At 44.4% G+C, this 27,198-nt stretch overlaps 1 protein-coding gene across 4 annotated transcripts; it reads left to right on the forward strand.

Annotated features, from left to right (window-relative positions):
* HEXA (hexosaminidase subunit alpha) lies at positions 1-27,198 on the forward strand. Of its 4 annotated transcripts, none has more exons than XM_043553965.1 (14): positions 1-253; positions 16,240-16,332; positions 17,228-17,293; positions 18,943-18,989; positions 19,745-19,855; positions 20,746-20,847; positions 21,540-21,672; positions 22,297-22,477; positions 23,497-23,583; positions 23,852-23,924; positions 24,681-24,864; positions 25,056-25,146; positions 25,774-25,878; positions 26,954-27,198. In XM_043553965.1, the coding sequence occupies exons 1-14, from the start codon at positions 1-3 to the stop codon at positions 27,015-27,017; spliced, it is 1,590 nt and encodes a 529-aa protein (XP_043409900.1). In that variant the 3' UTR covers positions 27,018-27,198. The 4 variants fall into 4 exon arrangements, with proteins under 4 accessions (XP_043409900.1, XP_043409903.1, XP_043409902.1 ...); XM_043553968.1 differs by lacking the exon at positions 1-253 and adding an exon at positions 472-586; XM_043553967.1 differs by lacking the exon at positions 1-253 and adding an exon at positions 15,563-15,684.

Consider the following 27,198-nt stretch of genomic DNA (forward strand, 5'->3'; position numbering starts at 1 on the left):
ATGGCGGGCTGCGGGCTCTGTCTTTCGCTGCTGCTGGCGGCAGCGTTCGCCCGCCAGGCGCAGGCCCTCTGGCCATGGCCCCAGTACATCCAAACCTCCGATTCGCACTACGCCATCTTTCCGTACAACTTCCAGTTCCAGTACCACGTCAGTTCTGCCGCGCAGCCGGGCTGCTCCGTCCTCGACGAGGCCTTCCAGCGCTACCGCGACCTGCTCTTCGGCTCCAGCTCTTGGCAGCCTCCTGAACCCACAAGTGAGTCGGACCTGCCCCCGCCTCGTTCCCGGCTCTCAGAGGTCCTGCCCGGGGGCAGCTCGCCAGACCTCCTGGGACGCCCTCCTTTTGGCTCCTGCCCAACCCTGTCGTCTAGTCACAACCCTCTGGCCTCCACTTCCTCCTGCGCCTTTTCTCCAGCCGTCATCTCAGCGTCCCCAGCTCCATTCTCTACTTCGCTGAGCTGACTTCTGGAGCCAGGATTTCTCCGTAATCCTGTCCCCTGGTTCTGTTTCACCAAGAATGCCTGCCGCAGGACTACAGTTCAATCTGGATATCAAATTGCTGAAAGTACTGTGCCGGGAGACATCGAAGGTGATCCCTCCGACCGTGTGCAAGTGTCGCAGGGTCCTAGTGAGGCTCTGACTAGGACTGGGGAGAGGACAATAGAGCTGACACCAAAAATTGGCAAGATAAGACATTAGAGATGAATTGATCTGTGCAAAATTACATAAAAGTGTCTGACACGTAGCATGCCCAGTGAGAGAAATCAGAGAACACTTCCATAGGGAAATGAATTTTGAGCAGCCATTTATTGTGGGGTGGTGGATGTAATTGGCCAGGACTGAAAGAGTATTCCAGAGAGGAAGCAAGGCTTGACCAGAGGTACAGGTGGTTCTGATTGAGCTCAAAGTGCTTTGAGGATGTGTGTGTTGAGAGTGAGGAAGAATTGTTGCATCCACAGGACTCCTGAAACAGAATGCTACGGGCACCAGTGACAGTCACAACAAAGTTTATTACAAGGAGAGGCAAGGCCGACCGATCGGGACCAACACTCTTGATAAGAATGTGGCCCCGAACAGCCCGGGGACAGAGTTTTTAAAGCCGATCACATCGTTTTATCATTGTCTGGGAACAGAACAGAGAAACAGTTCCCAGATGAGTTAGAAACAGTTGCCAGATGAGTCAGAAACAGTTATGGAATGAGGTGATTATTTTAGACTTTCTGCCGCTAAGTTGCAACCAGTGGATCTCCTTGACCTTGTCTCTGATGCTCTTTTTTTGAGCTTTTGTTTCCTTCATTGGTAAAGCCTGATTCACAAGAGTATGAAGTATGATTTACAAGAGTAAAAGCAAGGCTGTTATCTTTTGACCTTCAGTTGTCAGAACAAAGTTGTTATCTTTCAAGCTAAGCGTTAGCCCTACAGTACAATTTAACCCTTACAGAATGAGGTTGGGGAAAGCGAGACTGAAGTCAGGAGTGCTTTGGATATTGGTTTCATCTAAAACAGAAGGGGCTGGCAGTTTTCTTTAAGTCAGTTGCTGAAAATTGTGTTTGAGGATTATTATTTCACAGCAAATTGGTAAGTAGAGTCAGCAACAGATAGGGATACAATTCTACTTTCTGGGCTTAAAATTTAGAGTTTCTTGAAACTGTTTTGGAATTTAGTTCTCAAGTGACGATGTATAGGTGTTAATGGGGAAGCCATATTTATGATTGGGCCATATGATTAACATCATTTTGTACTGTGTTTCAAGTGCGATCGAATTACTTTTGCAAATGTTCTCATTTGATTTATAGAATTAAAGGCATTTCATTAAACAGATGGTACTGAGAGAGTGACAGATAATTGAGGCAAAGAAATAAGAGTCTCAGCATCAGGGTAGTTCTCAACTGATAAAATGGATTAGGCTGGGGAGGATAAAAGGGTATTGTGTGTGTGTGTGTGTGTGTGTGTGTGTGTGTGTGTGGTAGGTCACGTATTTCTCTGAATCCTTTATGACAAGTAATGCCTTAGACAAGATTGGCAGTCAAAATGTTTGCTTTGGTATAGAGCAGTTAGGGCCTGACTTGTGCAAGAAAAAAAAAAATTGTCATCTAACTGGTATGTGCCTGTTCCAGTGCCAGGCACTCTGGAGGTTACAAGAAAAGTATGCTCAGAAGTAGTAGGCTTGGGCGCCTGGGTGGCTCAGTCCGTTAAGCATCAGACTTAGGCTCAGATCATTATCTCTTCGGGTGAATGTGAGCCCCGCTTCTCTCTCTCTATGCCCCTCGTGGGATTCCCTCTCTCTCTCTCTCTCTCTCTCTCTCTCTGCCTCTTGTTCACTTGTGCCCTCTCTCTTGCTCTGTCTCAAAAAAAAAAAAAATTAAAGTTAAAAAAAAAAAAAGTAGGCTCAAGCTTTGCAGTCCAGTTAGAGAAATATGAAGCAAAAGGACACAATGTATTTTAAAATGCCCAAAAGATAATTAGAATGTTTGCCACTGTTGTATAAATTAGGATAATTCCTGTATTTCTAAATTAAGCCTTTACCTCCATTGCTATAGGTCTAGAGTTTAATGAAGAAAATAGAAATGGGGATAATATGTGACAATGGGTCCTGTAAATTCTCTAATAAAAGATTCAGAGACAGATAAGAAACTAAATAAGATGTTTATTTCAATTTGTTACCTTACTGTGAATGAATGTGCTATATTTGAGGGTTCTTATCCCTTGAGAGATAATGAAAACTGGTTTGGATGAACATTACCAAAGACACAGAAGTAGCTTCCTTCTTTATTCTTCTTCTGGAGTCTTTCCTTTGAAACATTAGTCTCCTGGGAGGCTTTCAGATGGCTTGAACTATAATCCTTCTTCTGCAAAAACAAGGATGAATCCCTGGAGGGGAAAGCAACATCAGCAAGGCCCACCAGACTATATTTCTCTATGGGGCTGATTTTAGGAAAGAAAACAACATATGCAATTTAAATCTTGGCTGACAGCTTTCCATCTCCTTCTTCCACCTAACTTCCTTGTAGGTTCCGGGCCAGTGTTCTTTTTAATGTAGCACAACTTCTGGTTTTGGTCTGAACCTGGAATTCAGTGCAATCCATACTTCTCTGAAAAACAAATCTCTTTTGGAGGTTTGATTTGATTCTGAATTCACCTTCAGGAGTTAGCTGTAGTCCACTGATTGCTGAATGGTCTAGGAAGCTGTTTAGTATTTGCTACCTGTTTTTGTCGTTAGAGGTGTTTCTGCCAACTGGAGGGTGTGTGTTGCATGTTGTTAAACCTGTTAAATGGAATTATTTTAAGCTCTAGATACTTGAGTGAACCTACCTCCCTGTTTTGATTATTGAGCCACATCTTGTTTATGACTCAAAAATCTGCTTCCTTGGGATGGTACCTATCTGACATTGCCTCGAATGCATTTTTTGGGTACCTGGTGGAGTTGATAAAGCCCAAGTTTTTCAGGTAAAGTGCTAAGTCTGATTATGCCATTTGGCTGAAGTCTTTACTTTTCTGAAACTAGTTGATTGAAGCTGTAGTATTTAATGGTTATTAGAAGTTTGCATCTAGTTGTGATATTCACACACTCATACCTGTGAATTACTTAGGATACCATTGTCCCTGAACAGAATAACTCCTTTTATTCTAAAATGGAAGGAAGATTATTATGTGACTATCTGGATCCTTCTGCAATCATTATCAATATTTGATTTGCTCATCCTCAGATATGAAACAAGTGACTAGTTAGTAAGTGGCATAGTTTATTACAACCTAAATCTCCTAAAATACCTCCTTTGGCCATGCCTTCTATTGCGATGCCTGAAATATAATAGATACTTAATTATTTGTTGGATATATTAAAAGGGCTACTTTGTATAAAGTAGAAAGTGCCATGATTTTTTTCTATTTCTAAGATCATCATAAAGGAGATGATTTGCAGGTTTCATTTAGAAATGATTGACTTTCAAGTTTTAAATTTGGAGTATTAGCATGTGATTCCAGGGAAAGGAGGATCCCACTATGCTGTGGTCCCAACTGGGACTAGTCTTCTCACAAACTTGGAGATGCCTTGGAAGTGCATCTAGGGAGTGTAGGAGGGAAACAGATAAGGTTGGGCAGCAGGGGTGGGGAGCAGGAGCAATGCTAATTAGTGCTGCACTCTAATTGTACTAGTGGCTATGTACACTTTAACCAAGGACAGGTTATTCCTGCGAAGCCTTGATGGCCCCTAAGTTTATTGTTTTAAAGCTAAGAGGAAGAAAACCATGCAGGAAGAGTGTTTTGCAGTTGAGTTACTTTTCTTGTGAAGGGGTATGTGGAAAATGGAGGAATATATAAGGAGGAGAAATAGGAAAATTTGGAAGGGGATGAGTAGCAGGAGCATAGTTTTTGTGAGGGCCAAAATAATTGTGCTCCATGTTGAATTCCAGGGCCTAGACTAACTTGGCCACCACCAGCCTCTCTTCCCACAACCTTGTGTTTTCTTTATTGTTAAATCATAATATTTCCCCAATAGCTTGGGATAGTACTGACTCCACAAAGCTCATCTTGATCAGGATGTGTGTGGGTAGCCTCGGCCTGGTTATGAAAAATTCAAGTCTCATCTCCTTGAGCTATCATTGCTCCCCCTGGATATTCTGCTTGAAAACCTATACAGTAGACTCAAGATTTATTCAGGAGTCAGCCAGAGAATATTTAGCAATCACTTGTTTAACTATGTGCCCTCATGCAAATCACCTAATTGCCAAGTAGTTGCTGCTCCTTTTTTAATCCTTCTACATTCCAAGCATTTCTGAAGATAACAGGGAGATAGTGATGAATGTTTTTACAATCTTTGAAGGAAGATACAGTAGAAGGAAGAACTTGGTGATTTTAAAATAAAACAACAAAAACTAAGTCTAAGCCTCAGAGTTGCCGTTCCTCCCATCTGTTTCCGCCTGACTTCCTCATCTCCGAACAGAAGAGTGAAGCAGGGCATTGCAGGTTTTTTGCCGATTGGTAGTTTGTTTTTGTGTTTTGTTTTTATCAGCAAGTGTGAATTCTTTTTTTCTTATGGCTGCACAGTTTTTTACTGGGGCTTATTGTCGATTTCTTTGCCTGTTAAAGGCATAAACCTCAATCCTTTTCCTGTGGATTACACAGAAGAAAAGGAGTTTTATTGCCCACCACTACTTCTTTTAGAAATGAAAGAGGTTACTTTTATATTTCTGCATTTTCCTAAATTTCCTCTGCCAGCCCTGGAAATAAATGAGAAGTCAATATGCATCACCAAGAGGTTTAGCCCATTGGATTAGGAGTTTTCTCCCACCTTCGTGGGGCCCCTGACAGCAAAGTCAGCTGACTAGAGAAGGTTGGATCTGTAGAGGTGAAAGTCTTATGTGTGCAGGGTTTTCTGTGATCTGCCTCAAGGTTTATACATCTATAATCCATCATAATAGAGAAATGGATTTGCTTTCCTTCTCAGTTCCTGGCTATAGTGAATAAGACCCATTCCTGTGTCAACTTCTCTTTTTCATTTCCTTTGCTTCTGTTTAAAGCTTTTGTTATTGCTTAAGCTTAGCTTTGCACTCAGCCCTGATCCCTAGCCCATAGTGGTGTGCTATTGTTATGTCCACTTCCTGAAGGTGGTTAGACTTGGGTATGGTGTAGAACTCTTGTCTTTGGAAGTGTGTGCTTGGATGCGGGAAGTTTGGGTGCTTACCACCTTTGGTGTCAGTAGGCAGCCTTCCCTTTTGTGTAAAGCTTTGGGAGCAAAGGAGACGGCTTATCAGGTACCTTGTGTCCTAGATGAAATAACTATTGTCATATTTGACCTTGTCCTGGTAGTAGCTAGTACTAAGATCCACATTAGTGGCTTTGGTCTTTGGACTAGAGCCACAGTCCTAGTTTGATTCAGAGTTCTAAGTTCATGTCCCTTTTATATGTTAAAGTTTCAGCCTATTTGCCATACAGAGTGACATCACACAGTAGTGGAGCCTTCAGGCTCCTGTGAGAAGCTCATGAAAAGCCCTCACAGAAGCTGTTCCTATGGTGTGGTTATCCCACGAGGCACCCGGATGCTGGGCTCCTCCGGCAAAGTGGCAAAACTGACTTTTTAAGAAAAAGGAAGTAGAAGGTGGAAGGAAACTAGCATTTATTAAAGAGTGTCTGGCGCTTGCTATATGTTATGCCCTTTAATCTTTGCAACAGCTTTGTTAGGTTGGTGTTATCTCCATCTTTGAGAACTGAGACTCACAGAGGCTAAGCAACATGTACGGGGTTTCACAGCCAGTAGTGGTGGAGCAGAAATTCCAGTCAAGTCTGTTTGTCTACAGAGATTGTGCTCTTTTCAATGTGCAATCTTAGGGCAATCTACTACTTATAAATATTTTCACCAAGTATTGTACCAATTAGCAATTTGGAAAACTACTGGCCTTTTGTAGGAGTAAGCTTTGATCATACTTTAGCATTAATTACCTCAGATAATAACTTCTAACATCTAATTGCTTAATCATTAGCACTCACATTATGAATGTTTTGATCCTGGGCCCATCATTATCAGATTCCAGTAGTATTTCTGGCCAGCTTCCTTCTTTCCATCCATCCTTAGTACAAGTAGTATTTATTAAGCAACTATAATTTGTCAGCACTTGTCCAAGAATATGAATTGAACTGTCCTTGTCCTTAAAGAATTTACAGTCTCTAGAAGTGGGAATACAGACCTACAGTAAAGTATCAGTAAAGTGATTTTTGCTGATAGATACAAAGTGCTTTGGGAACACCTGGCCCAAGTGTATGTGTTGGAGTGGAGGGGAGACTACATTTTGAGAAGACTTCCGTTAAAAGCTGTCCTATCATCTTTGAAAGTAGTAGTTGATGGGGACACAAGTAGTAATCCACATGGGAAGAACTGTACATGGGAAGAGCTGTCAGGAAAGAAGCCTTCATGTCATGTATTTAAGAAACTCAGTCACTGGTTGAAGCACACAGAGCTAGGGAGGATCAGCAAGTTAGCTATATGGTACAGAAGCTTGAGAGAATGAGTTGGAACACCTCCAGGGGACAGGAAGATTCAAAAGGTGACCATGAGAGGGTGTTAAGGTGTTGTTGGGTAACTGCTATGCTAGAATGTGGGTTAGTTCTTCCTCTTGAGTGTTGAAATCACCTAGGATGATAGTCAACCTTGGAATGGAGAGGAAGACTGGGGACCAGGTTCCAAAATCTTGGGTAAATAAAGAGGTGACCAGGATGTTGCAGAGTGTTGGTAGCAAGGAGAAGCTCAAGATTTTACAACTGAATGTCATGGGCCAGAGAAAAGAGGTGGTTTTTTTGTTTTTTTGTTTTTTTGTTTTTTTACTTGATGGTAGAAGCTAGATGTCCTGGAAGCAGCTGAGAAGAAGCTGCCTCTCAGAGCAAGTTGTAGGGGAAATAGTATTCCTGGGGAGAGCCTTACTTCAGTTAAAAGGAAATAGACTCAGGATGTTGGTAGTTCATTAACCATGGAACAGGATTCCAGAGGGCTTGTGGGGGTGGGTGATGTGAAGTCCAGGTGGCTTGGTGGAGGAGAGGAAACAACATTTATAGGAATGGGAGTGTGGGTCCAGAACAGAAATGAGCAGAGGTGTCTAAATACTGGGCAGAATGACAAAAGATGATAGCACTATGACATCGTAGATCCTCCTGTTGGATTGCCATGAAAATAAGCTCCAGAGACCAGCAAGAGTTGATATGCCTGGGAGAATTTAATATATGGTAAAGGAAACATTTCTAATCAAAAGTGAAAAGATGTTTAGTCAATAAATATGTGTGGATGATTTGTTATCCATTTGGAAAACATAAATTTAAACCTATACCTCATATCAAACACAAAAGTAAATTCCAGGTGGATTAAAGATCTAAAGATAAAGGCTATGCCATAAAATTATTAGAAGAATATTAAAAGAATGTTCATATGGCCCCAGAGGCAGAGGAAGCCTTTTTAAGCAAACAGATAAAGGAAAAGACAAACAGATTTGACTACATAAAGTGAAAGACAAGCAGATTCGACTACATAAAAATCAAAGCAAGAGAGCCATAAGGTTAAAAAAATAAAGGACCAAATGGGGGAAACGCTTGCAACCTTAAAAGACAAGGTTAAACTCTAAAAGGAGCTCTATAAATCAATAAAAAAAATTTTTTTAAGTGCAAAATATATGGCCAGTAAATGCTAAGTGATTCTCAAATTCAGTCATTATATTTAGAATACAGTTGAGGGATGCCTGGGTGGCTCAGTCGGTTAAGCGTCTGACTTTTTAAAAAACTTTCTGTAAATTTGTTTATTTTTAGAGAGAAACAGAGCACATGAGCAGAAGAGGGGCAGAGAGAGAGAGTCCCAAGCAGGCTCTGTGCTGTTAGCACAGAGCCTGATGTGGGGCTCAAACCCACGAACTGAGATTATGACCCGAGCTGAAGTCAAGAGCCCGACTGAGCCACCCAGGGGCCCCTAGTGTCTGACTCTTGATTTCAGCTCAGGTCGTGATCTCACAGTTTGTGAGTTTGAGTCGGGCTCTGTACTGGCGGTATGGAGCCTGCTTGGCATTTTCTCTCTCTCTGTGACCCTCCCCTGCTCACTTGCACATTCTGTCTCTCAAGATAAATAAACCTAAAAAAAAAAAAGTAAAATATGGACAAAAAAATGGTGTATATATATATATATATATATATATATATATATATATATTTGTTTTATCAAGCTGGCACAGATAAAAAGTAATTGAGACAGTCTAGTTTTGGAAGGATGTGAAGAGCTGGGCCTGTGTATGTTGGTTCAGATGTAAATCAGTACAATAATTTGGAAGAGTAATTTGGCAGTGTCATTAACTGAAATTTTTCATATCTTTGGCCTCGCATTTCTACCTTTAGGAATTTTCCTGCAGAAATCCCTCGACAGGTGCTTTAAAAAAGAATATATATATGTGGGGTGCCTGGGTGGCTCAGTTGGTTAAGCATCCAACTCTTGATTTCAGCTTAGGTCATAATCTTATGGTTCATGAGTTTGAGCCCCGCTTTGGGCTCCATGCTGACATTGTGGAGACTGCTTGGGATTCATTCTCTCACCCTCTCCCTCTCCGCTCTTTCTGCCCCTCCCTGGCATGCACGTGCACTCTTTCTCTCTTCTCTCTCTCTCACACACACAAAATAAATAAACTTAAAGAAAAGAATGTGTGTGTGTGTGTGTGTGTGTGTGTGTGTGAGAGAGAGAGAGAGAGAGAGAGAGAGAGAGAGAGAGAGAGAATATTTACTAGAACATTGCTTATAAGATCAAAAACTTAGAAGCATTCTATCATGTCCACAAAGACAAGTTAGGACTTTGAACTTTTTAAAGTATATTTCAAAAATGGAATTTTATTCAGCATTTAGAAGTAAAGATTGTAGATCTATGTATATTGACCTTAAAAGATCTACAAATTATTGTGGTAAGTGGAAAAAAGTTACAGACTAATATGTTTAAGATCTCATTTTTGTTTCAAAAGTAATCTATATATTTAGAAAAAAAATTGAAAGACTGTGCAAAATGTTAACCAAAGTTATCTTTTGGGATCTAGAATTACAGGGAATTGCTCTCTTGTGGGCAAGGGGTGAGGAGAGAGGAGAACAGATGAAGTTTTAAAAGTAGAGAAAAAATGGAAACTTTTAACTACAACATTTACAAAAGAAGATGGAAGGGAGAACATTCAGGATTTGTTTTTGGGCTAGGTAGATTGCACTTCTGATTAGGTATTAGTAGCCTCTAAAGGGTGAAAAGTCTTGGGACTTGTGGGAGGAGGCACTATGGTCCAGACTGAATTCAGCAGCACTATGGAGAGGCTCTAGGCTCGGGGCAGTTGGGTTCTCAGACTCCTACTTGGATAAGAAGTTGGATAGGGGTGGCCTTGCCTCTTCCCCTATCCACAACAATGTACTTTTGCATTGGCTACTTCCCAACCTTAGAGTACCTTTTCTTCTCTTGGTAGCCTGGCAAACACCACCTCAGGGTTCAAGGTTCTGCTCAGAGGTCCTCTCTAAAGTGAAGCATCCCTTCCTTTGTGGAGGTAGCTGTAATATCTACCCTAGCCCTATCACACTGTTTTATAATAGTTGTTTGTTATTTGTCTCCTACTGGACTCTGAGCTCCTCAAGGGCAGGGACTAGGGCTTGTTTTTATTTTTAACTGCCCCAGCACCTAGCATGGTTCCTGATGTAGAAAAAAAAGCTCAATATATTCTGGTTGGAATGAAGAGATGAGTGGGAAATGAATGATTTCTAGGACTTTCATTAGCCTGAATATGGGGAGAGAAGGCCTGGATGTGACGTATATAAAGGTGGAAGGGGAAGGGGAATAATACAGGCTTGGAGAACCGACACTGGCACCAGCCTAGGAGAGTACCAGGACACAAGGGGGGGCACGGTACACCTGAAAGAGTAGGAGGGTGCCAAAAGCTGGGTTGACTTTCCTAGTTTCCACTCCAGAAGCCAAACCAAATGCCACTTTATAACCAAAATGAATGTTTTCTTTATGCTGCTAAAATTCTGTGAATTAAACTCACTGATATGATAGAAATGTTTTGATTCAGGGAGGAGCAGGTTGGTGCAGGGAGAAGCTATTGGGCACTGAAGTAAAGACATAGTTTCTGGGTACCCTAATGCAGGAATGAGCTCCCCCTTCCAGCGAAGTAAAAAGACCTGAATCTTTGGATTAATGGACCAAGGGTCTTCAAAGTAGTGTCTGAAAAGACACTTTCTGTATGCCTGGGTGTCTTCTTACCATTCCCCACCCTAATTCCAGGACTTCACAAATACTAGGTGTGGGTGTATAGAAGTAATCTCGCCATTAACTATTTGCCATTTATGCCTGATTATCATGTAGCACAAGCATTATGCATACATAGCATTAAATGTGCATTTTTTAATTCTAGCATCATTCATTTTTTCAGCAAACATTTATTGAATGACTACCGTGTGTCAGGCACTGGAAATACAAAGGCACTGAGATTGGTCCCTGCTGTTGAGGAACTTACAGCCTCGGTGAGGAGATAGACAAATAAACAGCATATATTAAGATAAGTGTTGAAAATATATGTATACATTGCTTCATGATCTCATAGGAAAATCTCTTAGGAAAGGGTGGGGGAATGATAGAAAAGTTTTATAAAAGGAAACCAGAGCTGTTTCATAATTAGGTGAGATGAGGAGGCAATGCAGTTTGCTTCACTTGGAGGAAGCAATATGTGCAAAGAAAGGTATGCAGAAAATGTGGCATTTCAGGATTCTGTAAAGAGTTCTTTGTGTTGCTGTGGGACTCCCTGCACGGGATCCGAGCAGAGATCTTCATTTTAAAAGATCACAGAGGATAGTAGATTGAAATGGGTATATATGCAGGGAAAGCAATGGAGAGGTTTTGTAGTCTTTCAGGGGAGAATTTATGAGAGGCTGAATTAAGGCATTGACCCAGTGGAGGTGGGAAGGTGGTCATGATTTTGAGATAATAAGGATTTTGTAGTTATAAGACTTAATTGGATCTTTCTTTTTCAGTGCTGTAATCTCAGTGCTTAGCACAGTGTTTGACACATGGTATTCAGTCGATAAATATGGGGTGAATGAGTTTTTAATGTACACAGAAAGGTGGGAGAAGGAGGAGGTTTCTGTCAGGATAAATCAATAGATGATACTGTTATCAAACAGAGAGAAGATCATCCAGGAAAAGGAATGAAGAGTTAGTTCAATTTCGTATTTAAGATTTGAAGGGCTTCTAAGCCATTTGAGTGTAGGCCTGTGAGCCGAGTCCCAGAAAAAGAGTTAGCACGGAAAGGTAGATTTGAGAATCATCAACCTACTGTGGGGTGGATGACATTGCCCAAGGAGAGTGTAAGTGAAGAGAAAAAGAGAAGTCCGGAAGCCTGGAAACCCCTGGGAACACTAGCATGTAGGGGCTGGCAAAGGAAGGGGAGAATGAGGAAGCATATTCAAAGAGAGCTATGTCCTCTAAGCTACGGAGTTTAGTTTAAAGAACATCAGGGGTGTCTGATGCTGCCAAAAGGTCCTAGAAGAAGTGAGCGGCCACCAGAATATTACCTGTGTGACAGCAGGGATTTTTGTCTGTTTTGATCATTGCTGTGTCCCCAGCACTTAGAACAGCCTGGCACATAGTAAGCACTCAGTAAATAACTGTTGAATGAATGAATGAATGAATAAACTGAAAAAGATCCCTTGAATTTAGTTACTGAACCACAGACCCTTGGTGAAGGCATTTTCAGAGGAGTGGTAGAAAAGGAAGCCATATTATAGTGGACTAAGGAGTAGATAGGATGTCAGAAGTGGCTACCAAGAGAGGACTAAGCATGGCCAACTCTGTGATCACTGATGTGCTGGGCAATGACTAAGCCCTTTACATATATTGACTCATTTAATCTTCCCAACAACTCAGTAAGGTAGGTGCTGATCATGATCCCTATTTTTCAGATGAGGAAGCTGCAGCACAGAGAGGGAAAATAACTGGCTCAGGATCTCATAGCTAGAAAGTGTTAGAACTAAGATTTGAACCCACATCTGTCTGGCTTTGGAGTTCAGCACCTAACTGCTCAGGCTACATTTCCTTTAGAGTTTCTTTGGGAACAGTAGGCAAGAGAAAGAATCTGTTGGAGATAACATGGAGTTGAAATCAGGAAGACTTGCAAATATTTGAATGCTGATGGGAAAGAATCAGTAGAAAGAAATAACTTGAAGATTTAGGGGAAAGGGGAAAGCATTTATACAAGAGGAGCCTCAGGAGAGATCCAGAGCACAGGTGAAAGGAAACCCCTTCCACCCAGGTAGGAGAAGGTAAAGACCAGACGTGTGTTACACGTGTTTTTGTCAGGAAGGAGAGGGGAAGGTAGAGATGGATGGGAGTTCTCTTCTGATTGTCTACTGAGAGTAAAGCCAGTGGTGATCAAGTTACAGGCTTGAGGAAAGTGGCTCAAGTTTGAAATAGCTGTTGCAGAGAATAGAAGAAAGGAGTGGTAGAGATAGGAGATTTTCAGGGCAGCATCAAGGGCCCAGCCAAGTTGACAGACCATGATTTTATAGTGACCAAATCCTATCATTACATGATTTTCTCTCTTCCCTCCAGCAGGATGCAGTAGCCAGGGTCGGTGCACAGAAGGCAGATGTGAGATTGATCCAGAGTTGAGGGTTTTGCTCACTGCATGCAGTAGATTAAATGATAGGTTGTTAGGAGAATTGGCTAGATTGTGTTTGAAGTGAGAGATCAGCACACCAGGCTGAAGAGAAGATGGGAGAGGACTGAGAACAGTAGAGTAATGGAAGGGTTATGGCACTGGCATCTAGAGAAGGTTCAACAGTGGGTAGAAAAAGGGTCTCAGTTCCACATCCAGATCTGACCTGTCTGTGAGGAATAGGCTAAATTATGCTAAAAGGGGATAGGTGCCAAAGGTAACTAATTTTTTTGTTGTAAATACTTCTGTACTATTTGAATTTTTTTTATCTTCTTAAATTTAGAAAAATGCAAACTGTTCAGTGAACCAGAAGAAAAGAGCAGGTGTACATGAAAGCAGGGGGATGAGGGAGCCGTGGAGATAGGAGGTACTGGCCACAGAATGGGACTCTGGAGCATATTATCTGTGTGTGGAATCACAAAGTACTAACTCTTTAGAGGAATAGCTGGAATCTGGTCCTACCTTGCCATTATTTACAGGGGAGAAAATAGTCCTGAGATTCACTCAGCTTAGCAGCAGCTGAACCAAAACAAAACCAACCTTTTCTGATCTCCCTGCTCAGTGCTCTGTTGGCCATGCTTCTTCCTGAGCACTTGAGACTTCAGAATTTCCTGTTGTCCCAGCCAGGCTCATTGTTGAGTGTGCCGGGCCATGCTTCCTACACCTCAGTTCTTCCCAGTGCAGAGTGTGTGGGTGCATATAGAGGCAGCTGGCCTGTCCCTTGCCTATTTCCTGCTTGCTTCAGGGTAGCAACTTGGAGGCGGAAAACCACAATGATGATACACTGTTTATATCCTTTTAAGTGACCCAGTGTCCCTCCTGTTTTGCCAGTTCTCACATTACCACTGCCTCCAGACCTTCCCCCTCATAACTTGTTTAAATAGCAGCCATGATTCTGTATCTCCTTTATCAGCCCAAGCCCAAGTGAGTCACTGAGAGCATTTAGGATAGGGAATCTTCACCATAAGATTAGTGGCAGGGGGCGGAGGGATAAGCCCTTAGTTAGGGGCATTGTTCTAGGGAAAAAAATCCTTTCATTTTCATTTTCATCAGATCTTGTAAGGAGTCTACCACCCTCCCCCAAAGGGACTATGGATTTAGAGAATGGCCTGCAGGTGTGTTTTAGAAAAATAAAAATATACTAACAACAAAACAGAAGCTAGATGTTTTCTTATGTTCCAAGCAATTGTTCAGATAAACCTAGTATTTGTACAGCCTCTCGTGTCATTAGGACAGTGACCATGGCAGTTGTACACGGATAGTTGTGATTTCTCCTCAGCTTGGTAACCTGAAGTCCACGGAATTAACACTTAAAGCCCAGGACTTTTGCCCTCTTTTGGATAGATATGCAGATGATCCCTCCTCCACACAATGATACTGGGGCACTGTGATGTGTGGGATTGGAGTGGGGGTGAGGAAGAGAGGGATGAGGGCATAGTTTAAGGAAGAATATTCTTTTGTAGTTTTTTTCACTCCTCCCTCTCAGTTAAGTCCTCCTTGGTCTTTGGGGTTTGTAGAGATGGCTTCTCTGCCTGGGGAGCTTGGGAGGGCCCTACAGATTCTGCTTTGAAGGTAGTTTCTGCCTTGACAGTCTGGTCATCCTGTCTTGCTGGGGATGAGTTTTCAGGGTTTAGAATAGAGTTGTGAGTTGGCCTGGCCCAGAGTAGCCTCACATTTCCTTCTCCCTGCAGGATTTAGGCAGGTATTAGTGTGGGATACAGGTTATTTACAGGGAGAGGAAAGAATGCATTTGCTTATGGTGGTAGGAATGGGCTCCTTATTGGCTTGCTTCTTGGCAAATCTGCGAGCTGAGATGCGCCCATGTGGTAGTGCTCAAGCAGTTTGAGCTCCGTGAAGGCTTCCTTGAAATGGCTCAAGGCTCTTGGATTCCTTGTGCCTAGAGATGGATACCATAAGGGATCCAGTTTGGTTCTGAATTCTCACCCTGCCTTTTTCCAGACTATCCTATCCCTGACTTTGTGGTTCCATAGGAAGTCATGGTTGTGGTGGTACCAGTGTGGATGTATGTGGCCCCAGAAAAGAATAGAAAGGGGCACATTCGGGTCCAGGCTTGGAGCTGTACAATCAGAACCACCTCAAAGGTCACAAGGAAGAACCCTTAGGAGGAGGAGGAGAGACTGCACTTTAGTATCTTGGCTTTGGCTCTTTTATTTTTTTCGGTGGGGAGGGGTGGCATCTGTAGAACTATGCTCAGTGTTGGCTCATACTGGATGGCTTCCCACTGCTAGACAGAAGTCTGCCTCAGACAGAGAACCTGTTTGGGAGAGGGAAGGAAGCAGGATGGGATGGTGACCATGTCCCTTTGCTGGGGCACCAGCTAGATTATCTCAGGCCTCCTTTGCATAGGAGATCCTTCTGTCATCTGCTTCGTGTGCTTGCATCAGCTCCTGGGCTTTTACAAAATGGGAAACCCTTCACCTGGAGCCCTCAAGAACAGTGCTACTTCAAGTGACGGTCTGCAGTGAGAGGGGAGGTACGCCAGAATGTAAAACTATTCTCTTCATCAAAACAAATGTGTAATGAAAAAATGTTAGAACTGAACAGTGTGTTTATTCTGACATAATTGATTTACATTCCAGCATTGTATAAGCTTTCTGTCTATCAGTATCTTTCCTTTCAACCAGTAGCACAGTTTGCAAGTCAGCAGCTAATCTGCAGACCACACTTTGGGTAGAAGTGCTCTCAAGCTGTCTCTAGTTTAGAAGCAGTTGTTGAGGTGTTGGAATCATGTGCTTACTGTACCCAAACTAGAAATAGAGAGCCCTGGCTACAAAGAGCTGCTGCCAGATCTTTGATACATGGGTCAGGGCGGGTTATGGGAGAGAGGGCAGCACAACGAAAATGAAAAAGTTGAACAAGTGATGAGGCAGTGTCTATGGCAAGGGTAAATGCCCTGTCCTCCCTTGCCTCTCCCCACACACATGCGAGCAGAAGGGACTAGAGTTAAGGACCTTCCTATGAGACCTTGGTTTTGCCTGTTAGCTTCTGGTGACAGGTCAGCCATGTTGAGTTTGCCCTGTCCTTGCAGGAAAACAGCATACACCGGAGAAGAATTCATTGGTTATCCTTGTGGTCCTTCCTGGATGTGACCAGCTTCCTTCTTTGGAGTCGGTGGAAAATTGTAAGTGCCACCCCGTTCCCTGTTCTAGAAGAGGAAGCACTTGTCTGGAGATATAACTCTGGTTGGCCTGGCCTAAGCTCCTGATGCTAGGCCCAGAGCCCTCCATGACTGTGGAGACCCAAGGTCACCAAGTGCTGAGAGACACAGAGGTGAATCTTTTGTATGAACTCTAACCAGTGTCTGAAGGTTGACTGTGGAATGTCACATTGGCTTTTCACCGAGTCCCACAGGACACTTGTCTTCTGAACTGCATATAATTCCAATGCCATTTTAGGAATTTGATGATTTTCTTTAAGAGAGAAGGAGTTTTTGGGCATGACTAGAGTTTTTGGACATAATGATTGAAATAAAGCCAAATCATTAGCACTGTGATGCCTCCGTGCCCCTGAGCAGCAGCAGTTGGGAACTTCTTAGTCTTCAAAGTGAACGTTCTAGTCTTGGCTTCCTCCTCTCATTCTTGGATGAAGTAGCTGAATGAAACCTGAAGATGAAGGGAGAGGAGGGTGATTGCAAAGGCTTTGGGAACATTGTAACCTGGACACATGCCTCCAAGCATCCCTGTCCCCTTCATACTCTGAGCTAAGGGCTGGTGGAAACTCGTGTTTCTGGAGGGGGAGGAAACTGAACCACAAGGCAGGTGGTGTTTTTCTGCTCTAGCCAGACCCTCATCATGCATTATCTTTTAAGGCCTGCAGAGCTGCTGGGTGACCTCCCTCTCACTCTAGTCCAAGGCCTAGCTGACCTGCAGATGCTCTCCTCTGGGGATGTCTCCTCTTTGAATGGAAAAAAAATGTGATCTTTCTGCTGTTTTTTAATCCGAGGATTTACACAGAACATGTGATCTGTAATCTGAGAGTAGAATCCTTAACCAATGGAGTCATTTCTGTCATTTCAGACACCCTGGTCATAAATGATGATCATTGTTTCCTCCTCTCTGAGACTGTCTGGGGAGCTCTCCGAGGTAACATGGGAGCTGATGCTGGGACAGGGAGAAAGGGGTGATGTGGGAAGGTTGGCATCAGTGGGTTGGGAGAATAGGGCTGAGGGTCCGGCACATACCCCCACTTTAGGAAGCTTTCTTTATGGAGATCAGTTGGAGTGTTTCCCGGTCTCCCTGAAGGGAGTGTTCTCCTTACAGCTGTCCCAAGAAATTGATGGGTGTCAGCCTGTGCAGCGGCAGCAGTGGCCCTCCTGGGCAGGTGCTCTGGGACAGCAGTGAGAGGCCCAGCAGGCTGATGCTCGGTGCCGCAGGGGACAGGCTGCTTGGGAACCCCACCACAACACTGCCTGTTCGGCTTTCACTAAACACACATTATTAGAAAGATGCATTGTAAAGGACAACCATATCACAAGAAATAGATAAATGTCAAAAAAGAAGTAAATAGTAGTAAAACATGCAGAACTAGATTATTTCAGGAGAAATGAAGACTTTCTTAGCTAACAGGTGATGGGCCTGTGCCCTTCCTCTTGGTTTACTGAAAAGGTATTTGGTCCTTAGATATAGACTTAGCCAGATACCTCTACTACTTTTGTAAAACTTCTGCTGGTGAATGAGTAGGGAAATTCTAAACAGAATTTCAAACCTTGTTTTGGTTTGTCTTTGTTCACTTACCCCTCCTCTTCCCTCTCCTGTGTTTTGGAGAAACAGCATGCTGATTCCCCTTTCTGCTCTCTTACACCTTCCATGCAGGGGCTAATGATTAGTCAGGTTGAGATAAGGGAAAATCTGGGACTCCAGAATTTTGGGTGTCAGAGTCAGGGTAGAAAGAAGCCAAAACGGTATAGAAGCAGTCTGCCTTGAAGTAGATGCTGAGTGACTGTCAAGATTTCAGATTCTTTCATTCTGAAATTTTGAGACTCTGGAAATCCTTCACAGGGCCTCTGCTAGGTTTTCAGAAGAGGGGCTTTAGCTGTTGAGTCCATACAATGCTCTGGACTCAGCATGCCTGCCCTTAGGCCTTACCAGAATCTAGGAGTCTGTGTCCACTGGACTGGGGCATTTGCTGCCTACCATACTTCAGCTCTCTCCTTATAGCTGGTTCCCTTCTCAAGCTCTGAAGAGGAAAGGTGGATGATTCTTTGTCTTCTAGGTCCAGCCGTGGACCCAGGCTCCTTGGAAACTTAAGCTTATGATCACTTTTTCACAATTCAATCTGGGATAATAGAAGGGGCAGTAGATTGAGGACCCTTTTTTCTCTGTTTCCTTAGCTCCTGATCAGTATTAATTATGGAAAGCCTTAAATGTGTGAACTGGCTTGTCCCTGCACCTCTCCACACAAGCACACATCTTGGCCTCTCTTAATACTCTTGTGAGTTCAAGGCTTGGAAATTATGGATAAGAAGCCTGTGGGTTTTGAGGGTGTGTTCAAGGAGGGGTACTAATCTGCTACCCTTACACTGCTACCTCCCAAAATAAAATGCAGAGTAAAAATAGCTACCGGCTTCCTAGTATCCCCTTTGCATCCGTGTGGAGACTCATTAAGCCCGTACTACATCTGCTTTTATTGTGTGCCCAGGCATTCTCCTCTGCCACATTGGGAACCTTCCAAACGGGCGCATCTTTTTCCCCACCTCTCTAAGCCTTTACCCTGCCTCTCTACTTCCCCATAGGTCTGGAGACTTTTAGCCAGCTAATTTGGAGATCTCCCGAGGGCACGGTAAGTGGGGGTCCTCCAAAGAGGCTCCTTTTAAATCTCTGGAGTTGTCTCTCAATGTTGAGAGTCCAGAGAATAACTTATTGCCTTACACAGAGTCCTGGTGGCTCAAGATGGCCCCAGCAAGAGTTAGAAGGAGGTGTGGGTAGAAACTGGTTTGGTAGATTTGGCCTGTTTGGAATCACTGTAATTCACTTCCCCTGAGTAATGACCTTGAGACCACACTGCTTTAAAGAAAATAAACAGGGGCGCCTCGGAGGCTCATTCGGTTAAGTGTCCAACTCTTGATTTCAGCTCAGGGCATGATCTCACAGTTTGTGAGATCGAGCTCTGCATGGGGCTCCACACTGAAGTGCAGAGCCTGCTTGGGATTCTGTTTCTTCCTCTCTCTCTCTCTGCCCCTACCTTGCTCACGCACATGTGTGCGCATGCTCGCTCTCCCTCTCTCTCTCTCTCTCTCAAAATAAATAAATAAACTTAAAAAAAAAAAAGGAAACAGATGAAAGTGAAAATCCAGAATTTGTAGGCTGAGTGGTGTGTGGGACAGCTCTATATGGCTAGTGTGGGACTGTTACTCTCTGACAGGTGCCTCCTGGTGGTCATTGAGGTAGAGATGTGGGGCATTTGGAGAGATAGGTACTCTACAGAACAGTCATAGATTGGCTTTTGAAAGATTAGGAGACTTTTCCTCATCCCCCCTCCATTCCCATGTTGAGTTCCCTTTGAATCCTGACTGCTTCAATGTTTGATCCACACAGTTCTTTATCAACAAGACCGAGATTGAAGACTTCCCCCGCTTCTCTCACCGGGGCTTGTTGTTGGATACGTCTCGCCATTACCTGCCACTGACTAGCATCCTGGACACTCTGGTACCCAGGCCTTAAGGCCATCTTTGCCCTTAGTGTTCTGGGGTGTTGGGGCAGGGATAGGCCAGTTGCCATATTCCTAAAGAGTTACAGGGGGAATGTATGTAACTTTAGGAGCTCCTCAGAAAATGGAAAAGATGACCCGCTCTTTAAAAAAAAAAAAAAAAAAGAAGAAGAAGGCTTTAAATCTATCCCACTGGCTACTCTGGACCAACCAATGTCCAGGTTATCTCCAGGAATGCAGAAGGTGATTTGGGGAATTGGTTTTTTTTGACATAGCAGTTTAGCTTAGGACAAAGTCACAGGAAAGATACTCAAAAGCCATAGCTGGCGATGTTCCTATTTTGAGTTTCATGAGCAGTCTTATCTTACAGTTGCTGATCCAACTCGTGTATCTACCTTTTCCTTTGCTCCTCTGATGGAATCAAAGCAGTAGACACATCTGTCAGTCTTGGCTCTGAGGTTTATAGGCTATGAGATTACTAAATTCAACAATAGACTTCACAGTTTGGATAAACGTTAGTCAGACAACCTAAAACAAATGGCAGGAAGAAGTATTAGTCTTCAAGGTACTGTGGTGCTTTTGGAAGACCAGTGTACCACATCGTTTCAGCCATCCTTTCGGTGTGGCTAAAATTCATCTCAAAAAGAGGAGGCACTGCCTCTGTCAGCCATCTTCGGATGTGCCTTGGCAGAAGAAGGAATATGCTAGGTCTTCCCTCTATGGCAGGCACTCCCTGGTCGGAAGATTTGATAGATAGTCCCTATGAACACTTATCAAGAAGCTGGGGCAGGCTGGGCCTATTGAGGTATGTGGAGCAGCCTGCCTGTATGTCTACCTTGGGGAAGTAGAGAAGCTGTGGTGGGCTCATAGCATGTGCTCTGGTCTACAGGACGTCATGGCATACAATAAATTCAACGTGTTCCACTGGCATCTGGTCGATGACTCTTCCTTCCCATATGAGAGCTTCACTTTTCCAGAGCTCACCAGAAAGGTATGTCTCAATTTCTCCAAGACCAAGTTTATGAGCTGATGTCTGAGCCTGACTGTGGCCCTGCTGGCAAGGACACTGGCTCTCATCCTAACCAGCCAGTTTTAGAGACATACTGACTTAGAGGAAGGGCACTGGATTTGGAATCAGGAGACCTAAGTTTGAGTCAAACTTTGCATTAATTTTCACTGTGACAACTAGGAGATAATCTCTCCTGGTGTTGTTTGTTTGTTTATATTCTGTTACCTACCTTGTTGTCTCACTGGCATTTTGACACTCAGATAAAGCAATAGATGTGATAGCTTTATGGGAAATTCTGATAAAGGTCCTTGGAGATAGTCCCTGATACCAAAGAGCTGTGTAGGTTGGGGCGCCCGGGTGGCTCAGTCAGTTGAGCGTCCGACTTCGGCTCAGGTTGTGATCTCGTGGTCTGTGAGTTCAAGCTCCGCGTCGGGCTCTGTGCTGACAGCTCAGAGCCTGGAGCTTGGTTCGGATTCTGTGTCTCCCTCTCTCTCTGCCCCTCCCCCACTCATGCTCTGTCTCTCTCTGTCTCCGAAATAAACATTAAAACAACGACAACAAAAACCTGTAGGTAGATTTTCTGATATCCAGGGAGTCCTGGAGGCATTTTGAGTGTCTTCTACTCTGCTAGCCTTCAGGAAGTGAGATTGTTTTGGGTGTCTCTTGCCTTTCAGGGGTCCTACAATCCTGTCACCCATGTCTACACAGCACAAGATGTGAAAGAAGTGATTGAATATGCACGGCTTCGGGGTATCCGTGTGTTGGCAGAGTTTGACACTCCTGGCCACACTCTGTCCTGGGGACCAGGTAAGAATAATGTCGGATAGAGGGAGCCTACTGGTCCCCCTCAGTGGGCTTCAGGGCATTGACTCTTGGATGTGGTGTGCCTGGCCTTGGTCCCTGGAAGAATGGTTTCCATCAATAACTTCCACCTGGGAATTTAGATAGGCAGAATTTATTTTGGACAAAGGAGGCCACTTCTTAGTATTAACCTCTGGGCAGATTCTTCTCAGATGCCTTTGTCTTAATGATGCTCTTGCAATTTGTGCCCTAGAGCGGAAGAAAGATTTTGTCAGTTTGGCAGCATCAGGCTCTCTGCTTTCCTGCCTAAAGGCGGTAGGAGAGCAGCCTTTGGGAGCAAGGGTGACCCCTGCTGGAAGCAATATGTCAAGGCAAGAGTGTGTATGTTGATCGCAGTCTGGCTGTAACCCAGACTCATGATAGTGAATATATTTTTATTTCTTTGACTGTGACTAAAAGTTCATGGTCACCAGTGTATGTGAGTTCTTGATGTTCCTACTTATGTGCATTGCAGTTTTTATGAGCACAATATCTTACTTTGTGCAACTTAATGTCCTTAAGTATATGACTGTGGGGGGGGGGGGTTTCTATGTATTTGTGACACTTATGTGGGGTTCTTTGTCGGCTTAGGTTTCCCTGGATTATTGACTCCTTGCTACTCTGGGTCTCGTCCCTCTGGCACCTTCGGACCAGTGAATCCCATTCTCAATACTACCTATGAATTCATGAGCACATTTTTCTTGGAGGTCAGCTCTGTCTTCCCAGATTTTTATCTTCACCTTGGAGGAGATGAGGTTGATTTCACCTGCTGGTATGATCCCCTTTGGTTTTCCCATTGCTGCCTGTGTGGAATTGCTCACTCAGAATAGAGGTTAGCTCCTGAGAGGCTACCTATCTCAGGTACTCCTCAGGGGCTAACTTCTGAGAACAGTCTCAGTCCAGATGGCTCAAGTCTTAGGTCTTTCCTCTTACCCCTGTATTGAGGCCCTACCTGATTTTGGCAAGATTGTGAATATGAAACTATCCCTTCCTCCGGTCATGTCCTTGAGATACATATGGAAGAACCAGATATGGGCACAGAATTGTCCTGGGAAAATCCAGGATAGGGAAAAATAATTCCCACTTTTGAAGACTTAAAATAGTCTGGTTGAAGAGTGAAGACACAGGTGAATTTGAGAATACTGTATGCAATTGTTTTTGTTTTTGTTTTTTTTTTTTTGTAATTGTTTACTAGGTATTAAACTGTAAGGTTCAAACCCTCAGATTTACTTAGCTCAAGAGAGGTTGATGGGTTTCTCTGAGAAGTGGGCACTAGAACTGGATCTGGGGAAATAGTTGGCTTTTTTGAGCGGTAGAGGAGGGAGAAAACATTCCAGGAGGAAATGTGAGCAAAATATAAACGTTGTTGGGGGAGGGAAGTGCAGCAGGTAACAGCAACACTTGTACCAATCTGGAATAAAGAATCAATCTTAAGGGAAAAGCAAAATATGCGTGGGTAGGGGGTTAAACAGAGAAGCCAGAATCCAGTGTGCCAGAGCCCCAAACCAAGACCTCAAACCCACATGCTGTAGTCGAGACAAGTTAATGTGCGTTCTTGTTGAGAGTTTGAATTTAAAGCTCTTCAGGTCCAAACTCATCCTTTCTCAGCCTGTGTCAATGGCCCCCATCACACAGCTTTGTTCAGCCACACCTGCCGTATTTGGGGGCTCTGAGATCCAAAGTTGATTAGTTTTTCAAGTGAAAAAAAGAAGTTGTGGGAGGCCAGGTGACTAATCGCCAAGTTTTTGAGGCTGTTGAAAGAATTAATCTCCATTTTCTCTTGGGATTCAGGAGGTCCAACCCAGATATCCAGGCCTTTATGAAGATGAAAGGCTTTGGTAATGACTTCAAGCAGCTGGAGTCCTTCTACATCCAGACGTGAGGAAGGAAAGAGGGTGGGCAAGGTCCCTTGGGATTACCTCCTTATGGGGTCCTCTCTTTTCATACCAGGACCAGGCCCTGCTTGACCACCCTCTGGGCCCCTGAAAGGGTACTTTGTTCTATCCTTTCAGCTTTGGAGTAGTCAGCTCCCAACTGGGGAAGACACTGCCCAATTAGGAATGGGCCCCTAGCCAGCCTGAACCCCTACTGGCACCAACAGCCTAGAACCTATTTGAGCTGACCAGACCCTTTCTTTACTCTCCAGACTGCTGAATATCGTCTCTGCCTATGGCAAAGGTTATGTGGTGTGGCAGGAAGTGTTTGATAATAAAGTAAAGGTGAGCCAGGGGCATAGAGAGAAGGAGCCACCTGTAGTGCTTCCCTTTGGTCTCTCAACCCTTTCCTGCCTCTGCACAGACTGGTCCACCTGGAGTTTAGATTAGGCTTTACTGTTCAGAGCACCGGGGGCCATCTCTCCATTTTCTCCTCCAGAAAGGTCACAGAAGTCTGAGACCTGGGTGTGAGTGTCAGAGCTTCTGTCTATCTTCCCTCAGCACAAACTAATCAAGAGTTATTTCTGCTGCTGGGTTACTTAGGATTCCTGAGACTGGCATGCTGGGTTGGATTTTCCTTTCTGAGTCATAGACTAAGGTCTTCCAGGTCTGGGAGCAGGGCTACCTTCTTCATTTTTGATCAGTTAGAGCCCAGCCTCTTGCCAAATGGAGGGGTTCTATGGGAACTTTATCTCATCCTCAGAAACATCTGGGGATTCTTTGACATGGTAGCTCTTGACGAGTCTCCTGGGCCCCACTGCTTGCCTCCCTTAGCTTACAGCCAGTATTACTATCTCATTGTGGACAAGGAGGCTGTAGGAGGACTGAAAGAGGAAGCAGCTGGGAGGACTCCTAGGACCAATAGAATCCCTGGCTTCTGCACTGGGCTGGGAACTCAATAGTTAGGAATCATGGAGAAATACTTTGCTGCTTGGGAACAGAGCAGCCACATACCCCTTGGCCTGGTTTGCTTGCATAAGAATGTGGGCCAGAAATCTCCTCAGCTATGTGCCATCACTGCCATTTGACCTTTTGTGACAGGTTCCTCCAGATACAATCATCCAGGTATGGCGAGAAGAGGTACCAGTAAATTATTTGAAGGAGCTGGAGCTAATTACCAGAGCCGGCTTGCGTGCCCTGCTCTCTGCCCCCTGGTACCTGAATCACATAACTTATGGCCCTGACTGGAGAGATCTCTACGTGGTGGAGCCCCTGGAATTTGAAGGTGAAAGCAGGGAGCTCTCCTTGCTGACCAGATGAGGCTGGTGCACAGAGCGGGAGACAGGAGGGTCTGGGCTAGACCTTTCAGGTTAGATGAGATGAGCTGTTTGAAGAGAGGGCTACATTGGGAAGGTGGTAGAAACCCTAGGGTTACTCCCCTTGTTCCCAGCAGCCTGTTGTTGCTTATTTTCTCAGGTGGCGCTCAGCAGAAGGCTCTAGTGATTGGTGGAGAGGCCTGTATGTGGGGAGAGTATGTGGACAGCACAAATCTGGTCCCCAGACTCTGGTAAGGGTTTCCTGAGGACGTGGGTGCTGGGCTTGTGGGCATGGGTTCTTCTTTATGGACTCATTCCTGTCCAGTCACCCCCAGAAAGTACCTCCTGAGAGAAGGCCTGAGAGAAGGAGCACTGGAGTGATCCTTCTGTTTGTACATTATACTCACCTACGTAACTTCCACACAGGATAAGGTTTGTTATCCCCACTTCACAGATAGAGACAGTGAGGCCTGGAAAGCACAGATGACTTGCTTGGGACCCAGCACTTAAGTTCATGATTCCTGTGATAAGACTTCCTTAATGCTGTTTTCCTAGCAGCTTGACCAGGCCTGGCTGGGTATGCAGATTGTACATTCTGAGAACACCTGTTGCTCCTGTCAATAACAGTTCGTGATGCCTTTACAACTTACTCTGGTACCATATCTTTGGGAGAGGAGGAGAGTGGGATCAATGATCTGTACCTTAATGACGATGGAGCTGAGCCCTAGAAGTCCCTAGGAGCCCTCCAGCCAGGTTGTTGCTCTGAATAACCTTGACCCTGAGTCTAGGGTGCCTAAATAAGAGAGAGTAGCCTATGGGTGTCCAGAACCTTTGCAGGGAATGCGGGAGCCAACCTGGTACACGACCCTTCCCTCCAGGCCCAGAGCAGCAGCCGTTGCTGAGAGGCTGTGGAGCAACAAGTCGGTGACTAACCTGGACTTGGCCTTTAAACGTCTGACACGGTTCCGCTGTGAGCTGCTAAGGTAAGCAAGCAGGCTGTGTTGGGGCCTTCCCACAGTGGTGGGCAAGTGGGGGCTTACTGACAGGAAAAGAATACTAATAATAGCTAATGCTGACAGAGGGTTACTGTGTAGCAGGCACTGTTCTCAGCTCTCTATGGGCATTATCTCATTGAATCTTAACCACAACTCTGTAAGGTAGGTAGTTTTATTCCCACTTTAGAGATAGGCAGTGAGGCACAGAGAAGTTAAGTAACCAGTCCAAAATCACTCAGAACCAGGATTTGATCCAAGCCAACTTCAAAGTCTATGTGTTTAGCCATGGTTATGCCTTTATGGACTCCTGTGACACCTGTGCCAATGTTGGGGATGGGCCTGAGTAAGGTGGTCATTTCCCTGTTTTATTTATTGACTAAGTCTTGAGGACTTGGTGGATACAGCCTAGTGCTGAGCTGAGAGCGAGCCATGGCAAGGTCTAGGCTTCAACTATGTATAATTCACTGGGCAACTTTGAGCCTGTTCCTTACCATCTCTAAGCACGTAGCTCACTTGGATAATAAAGGAGGCATGCCCAGAGGTCCTCTATGGAGATTGGTCACATCCTGGAATTGGTGAGGCTAAAAAGGATTTCATGTCCACACCTCTGCAGGGACAGGACAGCACATTAGTTCCCCATTGCCACTGCATTTAGAGCATTTGAGCCATTAAAGGTGGGCTCAGTGGGCCAAGAACACTAGGCATCCCTTAGGCATCAGCTCTTTTCTAAAAGTACTGAGTTATTTGGGACTCGGGTACAGAGATAAGCAGATTAGAAATAGGGATGTGTCCCCCCAAATTCCTGGATGTCTCTGTATCAAAATCACCTGGAGCGCCTGTCAGATTCTTGCCAACACATGACCCCAGTCCGAGCAAGAGTCTCTGGAAATGAGAGATACCTGAGCAATTCTGGTGTACAGGGGCAGTTTGAAATCCACTGCAATAGGAGAAGTCGGGGGGGGGGGGGGGAGAGTGTTGGTTGTGGTGGAGGTGTTGCTGGGGCCTCAGACTGACTCCTGTCTGAATGGCTCATCTCGCCCTGTTTCTTCATGTCCTCTTGCAGGCGAGGTGTCCAGGCCCAACCCCTCAATATAGGCTACTGTGAACAGGAGTTTGAACAAACCTGAGCAGCCCCAGGCACTGAAGAGGGTGCTGGCCCTAGGAGAGTGGTAGTGGGGCCAGGCTTCCACTGCATCCCGGCCGGGGGACGGAGCCCCTTGCCTACGTGCCCCTGTGCATGGAGAGAAGGGGGCCAGTGTTGGCACTAGCATCCAATAAAGAGTGATGTGGCTTTTTTTCCATAATGAA

This window comes from Prionailurus bengalensis, chromosome B3 (assembly GCF_016509475.1).
Source record: "Prionailurus bengalensis isolate Pbe53 chromosome B3, Fcat_Pben_1.1_paternal_pri, whole genome shotgun sequence".
Taxonomy (NCBI): Eukaryota; Metazoa; Chordata; class Mammalia; order Carnivora; family Felidae; genus Prionailurus; species Prionailurus bengalensis.

Excerpts from the sequence above, each read along its gene's own strand:
- HEXA (XM_043553965.1), top strand. The coding sequence starts at position 1 with ATGGCGGGCTGCGGGCTCTGTCTTTCGCTGCTGCTGGCGGCAGCGTTC. Across the intron at positions 20,848-21,539 it reads TTCCAGAGCTCACCAGAAAG|GGGTCCTACAATCCTGTCAC; the intron begins GTATGTCTCAAT and ends CTTGCCTTTCAG. Across the intron at positions 25,879-26,953 it reads TTCCGCTGTGAGCTGCTAAG|GCGAGGTGTCCAGGCCCAAC; the intron begins GTAAGCAAGCAG and ends GTCCTCTTGCAG.